General features: G+C 34.5%; 2 protein-coding genes across 2 annotated transcripts in view; both read left to right on the forward strand.

Annotated features, from left to right (window-relative positions):
- The window catches only part of cyth3a (cytohesin 3a), a 53,162-nt gene extending 46,341 nt beyond the window's left edge, over window positions 1–6,821 (forward strand). Inside the window, exon 13 of the mRNA XM_073828009.1 lies at window positions 5,582–6,821. Within this exon, the coding sequence (XP_073684110.1) occupies window positions 5,582–5,654 (73 nt within the window). The 3' untranslated portion in view covers window positions 5,655–6,821. The remainder of the gene's footprint in view (window positions 1–5,581) is intronic.
- papss2b (3'-phosphoadenosine 5'-phosphosulfate synthase 2b) overlaps window positions 5,800–6,844 on the forward strand; it is a 9,760-nt gene continuing 8,715 nt past the window's right edge. The window contains exon 1 of the mRNA XM_073827865.1: window positions 5,800–5,828. Within this exon, the coding sequence (XP_073683966.1) occupies window positions 5,800–5,828 (29 nt within the window). The remainder of the gene's footprint in view (window positions 5,829–6,844) is intronic.

A 6,844-nucleotide genomic window follows, 5' to 3' on the forward strand; every position in this document is an offset into this window, starting at 1 on the left:
ACAAATAAATCAGATTTGGGTGGGCTCTTATTTTGTAATTCCACATCAGATAATCCTGAAACTCTGCTGCTAGCATTGTGGCAAGGTGCACTCTCAATCTGAGGTGAAAGTAGTCTGTGCAATCTAGAACTTTTATTTTTATAGCTTTTTAAAATATAGAGAAAATAGTGTATAAATCAGATTTGGGTGGGCTCTTATTTTGTAATTCCACATCAGATAATCCTGAAACTCTTCTGCTAGCATTGTGGCAAGGTGCACTCTCAATCTGAGGTGAAAGTAGTCTGTGCAATCTAGAACTTTTATTTTTATAGCTTTTTAAAATATAGAGAAAATAGTGTATAAATCAGATTTGGGAGGGCTCTTATTTTGTAATTCCACATCAGATAATCCTGAAACTCTGCTGCTAGCACTGTGGCAAGGTGCACTCTCAATCTGAGGTGAAAGTAGTCTGTGCAATCTAGAACTTTTATTTTTATAGCTTTTTAAAATATAGAGAAAATAGTGTATAAATCAGATTTGGGTGGGCTCTTATTTTGTAATTCCACATCAGATAATCCTGAAACTCTGCTGCTAGCACTGTGGCAAGGTGCACTCTCAATCTGAGGTGAAAGTAGTCTGTGCAATCTAGAACTTTTATTTTTATAGCTTTTTAAAATATAGAGAAAATAGTGTATAAATCAGATTTGGGTGGGCTCTTATTTTGTAATTCCACATCAGATAATCCTGAAACTCTGCTGCTAGCATTGTGGCAAGGTGCACTCTCAATCTGAGGTGAAAGTAGTCTGTGCAATCTAGAACTTTTATTTTTATAGCTTTTTAAAATATAGAGAAAATAGTGTATAAATCAGATTTGGGTGGGCTCTTATTTTGTAATTCCACATCAGATAATCCTGAAACTCTGCTGCTAGCATTGTGGCAAGGTGCACTCTCAATCTGAGGTGAAAGTAGTCTGTGCAATCTAGAACTTTTATTTTTATAGCTTTTTAAAATATAGAGAAAATAGTGTATAAATCAGATTTGGGGGGACTCTTATTTTGTAATTCCACATCAGATAATCCTGAAACTCTGCTGCTAGCATTGTGGCAAGGTGCACTCTCAAGCTGAGATGAAAGTAGTCTGTGCAATCTAGAACATTTATTTTTATAGCTTTTTAAAATATAGAGAAAATAGTGTATAAATCAGATTTGGATGGGCTCTTATTTTGTAATTCCACATCAGATAATCCTCAAACTCTGCTGCTAGCACTGTGGCAAGGTGCACTCTCAATCTGAGGTGAAAGTGGTCTGTGCAATCTAGAACTTTTATTTTTATAGCTTCTTAAAGTAGAGACAAAACAACAAATAAATCAGATTTGGATGGGCTCTTATTTTGTAATTCCACATCAGATAATCCTGAAACTCTGCTGCTAGCACTGTGGCAAGGTGCACTCTCAATCTGAGGTGAAAGTAGTCTGTGCAATCTATAAATTTTATTTTTATAGCTTTTTAAAATATAGAGAAAATAGTGTATAAATCAGATTTGGATGGGCTCTTATTTTGTAATTCCACATCAGATAATCCTGAAACTCTGCTGCTAGCATTGTGGCAAGGTGCACTCTCAATCTGAGGTGAAAGTAGTCTGTGCAATCTAGAACTTTTATTTTTATAGTTTCCTAAAGTAGAGACAAAACAGTGTATAAATCAGATTTGGGAGGGCTCTTATTTTTTAATTCCGCATCAGATAATCCTGAAACTCTGCTGCTAGCATTGTGGCAAGGTGCACTCTCAATCTGAGGTGAAAGTAGTCTGTGCAATCTAGAACTTTTATTTTTGTAGCTTTTTAAAATATAGAGAAAATAGTGTATAAATCAGATTTGGGTGGGCTCTTATTTTGTAATTCCACATCAGATAATCCTGAAACTCTGCTGCTAGCATTGTGGCAAGGTGCACTCTCAATCTGAGGTGAAAGTAGTCTGTGCAATCTAGAACTTTTATTTTTATAGCTTTTTAAAATATAGAGAAAATAGTGTATAAATCAGATTTGGGAGGGCTCTTATTTTGTAATTCCACATCAGATAATCCTGAAACTCTGCTGCTAGCATTGTGGCAAGGTGCACTCTCAATCTGAGGTGAAAGTAGTCTGTGCAATCTAGAACTTTTATTTTTATAGCTTTTTAAAATATAGAGAAAATAGTGTATAAATCAGATTTGGGTGGGCTCTTATTTTGTAATTCCACATCAGATAATCCTGAAACTCTGCTGCTAGCATTGTGGTAAGGTGCACTCTCAAGATGATATGAAAGTAGTCTTTGCAATCTAGAACTTTTATTTTTATAGTTTCCTAAATTAGAGACAAAACAGTGTATAAATCAGATTTGGGGGGACTCTTATTTTGTAAATTCACATCAGATAATCATGAAACTCTGCTGCTAGCATTGTGGCAAGGTGCACTCTCAAGCTGAGATGAAAGTAGTCTGTGCAATCTAGAACATTTATTTTTATAGCTTTTTAAAATATAGAGAAAATAGTGTATAAATCAGATTTGGGTGGGCTCTTATTTTGTAATTCCACATCAGATAATCCTGAAACTCTGCTGCTAGCACTGTGGCAAGGTGCACTCTCAATCTGAGGTGAAAGTAGTCTGTGCAATCTAGAACTTTTAGTTTTATAGCTTCTTAAAGTAGAGACAAAACAACAAATAAATCAGATTTGGATGGGCTCTTATTTTGTAATTCCACATCAGATAATCCTGAAACTCTGCTGCTAGCACTGTGGTAAGGTGCACTCTCAAGATGAGATGAAAGTAGTCTGTGCAATCTAGAACTTTTATTTTTTATAGTTTCCTAAATTAGAGACAAAACAGTGTATAAATCAGATTTGGGAGGACTCTTATTTTGTAATTCCACATCAGATAATCCTGAAACTCTGCTGCTAGCATTGTGGCAAGGTGCACTCTCAATCTGAGGTGAAAGTAGTCTGTGCAATCTAGAACTTTTATTTTTATAGCTTTTTAAAATATAGAGAAAATAGTGTATAAATCAGATTTGGATGGGCTCTTATTTTGTAATTCCACATCAGATAATCCTGAAACTCTTCTGCTAGCACTGTGGCAAGGTGCACTCTCAATCTGAGGTGAAAGTAGTCTGTGCAATCTAGAACTTTTATATTTATAGCTTTGTAAAAGCAGAAACAGAGAATATATATATATATATATATATATATATATATATATATATATATATATATATGTATATGTATATGTATATGTATATGTATATATGAGCGCTATGGTAAAAATCACGTTCTAGACGAGCTCTGCCATTTGGATCAGTTCTCGGACGCATTTACCGTAATACGCTGTTTATGCGCGACCGTCGAAATATATTGGCGGCTAGATTGACTGTGCTTTTCGACTTGGCGGCTGGCCTGACCGCAGTGTTTGACTGATGCGCGCCGCCTTCTTATATACCCGCATGTGCGGGGGAGTGGCCGACGCGCACGTCCACTCGCCAATTTGCAATTGGCCTTTTTTATATAAGGCTCAGAGATGATCGGTCTCTCAGGCGAGATTCCCAATGTAACGTCGAAGTGATTCGACTGAAGGGGTAACAGTAATATTGTGAAATATTATTACAATTTAAAATTACGTTTTTTTTTGTTTTTATATGCAGTAAAATAGAATTTATTCATGTGATGCAAAGATAAATTTTCATCATCCATTACTTCAGTCTTCATTGTGACATGATCCTTTAAAAATCATTCTGATTTATTAACAATATGCTGATTTATTGTCAATGTTTGGAACCTGTGATACTTTTTTTCAGGATTCTTTGATGAATACAAAATAAAAAGGAACAGCATTTATTCAAAATATAAATATTTTCTAACAATATAGGTCTTTACCATCACTTTTTATTTTTAAAGCATCCTTGCCGGAAAAAAAAAAAAAAAAAGTACTGTAAATTATTGTACTGTACTGTTACCGTATATTATTACAAATGATTTCTTTTTTAAATAAATTATTTTCCTATTTACTTTGAATTCATTAAAGAATCCTGAAAAAAATTATCAAAGGTTCCAAAACAATATTAAGCAGCAAAAACTTTCCAATATTGATAATAAATCAGCATATTAGAATGAATTCTGGAGGATCATGTGACACTGAAGACTGGAGTAATGATGCAAAAAATTCAGCTTTGCATCACAGGAATGAATTATGTTTTAAAGTATATTAAAATAGTAAACCATTATTTTAAATTGCATTAAATTTCTGTATTTTTGATCAAATAAATGCAACTTTGATGAGCATAAGAGACTTATAAAAAAAACAAAACATTAAAGCATTACTCCACTTACAAAATAAAAGGGTCCTGATAATTTATTCATTTATTCACCATGTCATCTAAGATGTTCATGTCTTTTTTTCTTCAGTTTTTTGAGGAAAACATTTCACGATTTTTCTCCATATAGACTTCAATGGTGCTCAACGGATTGAAGATTAAAAATGCTGTATCAATGCAGCTTCAAAGGGCTCTACACAATCCCAACCAAGGAATAAGGGTCTTATCTAGCAAAACGATTGGTTATTTTCTAAAAAAAAAAAATGTACAGTTTATATACTTTTTCATTGAAGTCCACTATATGGAGAAAAATCTTGGAATGTTTTCCTCAAAAAACTCAATTTCTTTGCGACTGAAGAAAGAAAGACATGAATATCTTGGATGACATGTGGGTGAGTAACTTATCAGGAAATTATTATACTATAATACTATTATTCTTAACAAATTTATTAAAAATAAAACACTGAAATAAGTACATTGCATAAGTATTTATACCCTTAACTCAGTACATAGTTAAAGCACCTTTACAGCCTCAAGTCCTTTTGGGTATGATGTGACAAGCTTTGCACATCTGCATTTGGCAATTATCTGCAATTCTTTGCCTCACCTTTTCACCTCTCAAGCTCTGTCAGCTTGGATGGGGGCTGGCAGACATTTTCTAGAGTCCTAGTTGTTCCAATCGTCTTCCATTATGGATAATGGAGACTACATGCTTCTGTGAACCTTCAATGCAGCAGATTTTTTCTGAACTCTTCCCTAGATTATCGCCTTAACGCAAGTCTGTCACTGAGCTCTACAGGCAGTTATCTTGACCTCAGGACTTGGTTTTTGCTCTGATATGCATTTTCAGCTGTTAGACCTTTTCTGAGAGGTGTGTGCCTTTCTAAATCATACTCATTCAAATTAATTTGCTACAGTTTAACTCCACTCGAAGTGTAGTAACATCTAGAAGCAATATGAATGCTCCTGAGCTAAATTTCAAGTGTCCCAGAAAAGGGTATGAATACTTATGCAACGGGATCTTTTCAGTTTTTTATTTTTAATAAATTTGCACAAATGTTAAAAACCTATTTTTTGCTTTGCCATTATGGAGTAGGGAGTGTAGATTGATGTGGGGAAAAAAAGTAATATAAATAGTTTAACATAAGGCAGCAACGTAACAAAATGTGAAAAAAATGAAGGGGTATGAATACTTTCGCAAGGTAGATGTATATTTTTATGCTTTGATTGTTCAAATTCTATTTTATTGTTGTTGTTCCACAGGGCAAGCATTAGCAGGGATCCTTTCTACGACATGCTGGCTACTAGGAAACGTCGAGTGGCCACTAAAAAATGAGCCGTGGACCTTCAGTTTGGGTTTATTAATCACTCTTCAAGTGGAAACCTTCATGTGGGATCCTGCACGCTGCAGGAGGTGACAGACGGGATAAGACAGAGACAAGAGCTCTCTGAGGATAAAGAAGGACACGATTTTACAAATAATGGCGTCCTGTGGTAATCTAGAGGATATGTACTAAATATTTCTCGCCAAATGGATTGTGTGGGAAACACAAAGATGGTGATGATGCATTTATATGCTGAATATGAAAATGTATTTGCTTTAAGAATGATGACTGATTCGACTGTATGCTACAATGTTTGCCTAATTTCATGTGAGGGTCTAATATAGAGTGAGTAGCGCTCCCTGCTGTTTACAACAGGAACTGTCTGATATCGCAAAATTTCCGAGATAGGGCCGATTGCAGAACAGCAGAACCATACGTCACAGCAGTCACACGGCAGCAGCGCCACGGCAGCAGGCTCAGACGGTAGTGGGCGGAGTCTCCATCTGAGATCGAAAGTGGGTGAAAATAATGATCAACTTATATTTTTCTATATATTTTTAAACAGTATAAACTGAGTACAAAGCTCAAACAAAAAACAAAACAAAACTTGAGCAATAGAATGTTTTTATTTAGTTAAACTATATTTTTTACCTAATCATTTCAGTATTAACCAATTTTTCATTGTACATAATACCATGTACTATACACTATACCCATCATAAACTGGATTTTCCCAAAAAATATTACAAAATCAAACAAAACATATAGCACAGAAGGCACACATTTAACAACAATAATAACCACACATTACTCACCTAACTAAATTAGTTTAAACCTAAAATAAATCAAAACTCTTTAAACATCCAATTAATCCAGAGGCATGATTTGTTCACACACTCATTAAGGAAATGTCCATATGATCCTTAAATTCAAAGTGAAGCATGAAGGGCTCTTTGGCCAGCAGACTCTCATCATTTGTTTCTGCCATTATAAAAGTTCATTATGTTGCTGCACATGAAATATAACGCGAATAACATTAAATAAATATTTTTTTATAAGGTTACACACTGATTATTTATAACTTAAACCCCATTTTTCTACCCATCCGTTGGTCGCGCATATACGCCATGTTTGTAGTTTTTTTACACTTTTTATGCGTATTTGTAGTTCTAATCAAATCCTCGTTCAACACGCAATGTGT

Source organism: Garra rufa, chromosome 22 (assembly GCF_049309525.1).
Source record: "Garra rufa chromosome 22, GarRuf1.0, whole genome shotgun sequence".
In the NCBI taxonomy this organism is placed as follows: domain Eukaryota; kingdom Metazoa; phylum Chordata; class Actinopteri; order Cypriniformes; family Cyprinidae; genus Garra; species Garra rufa.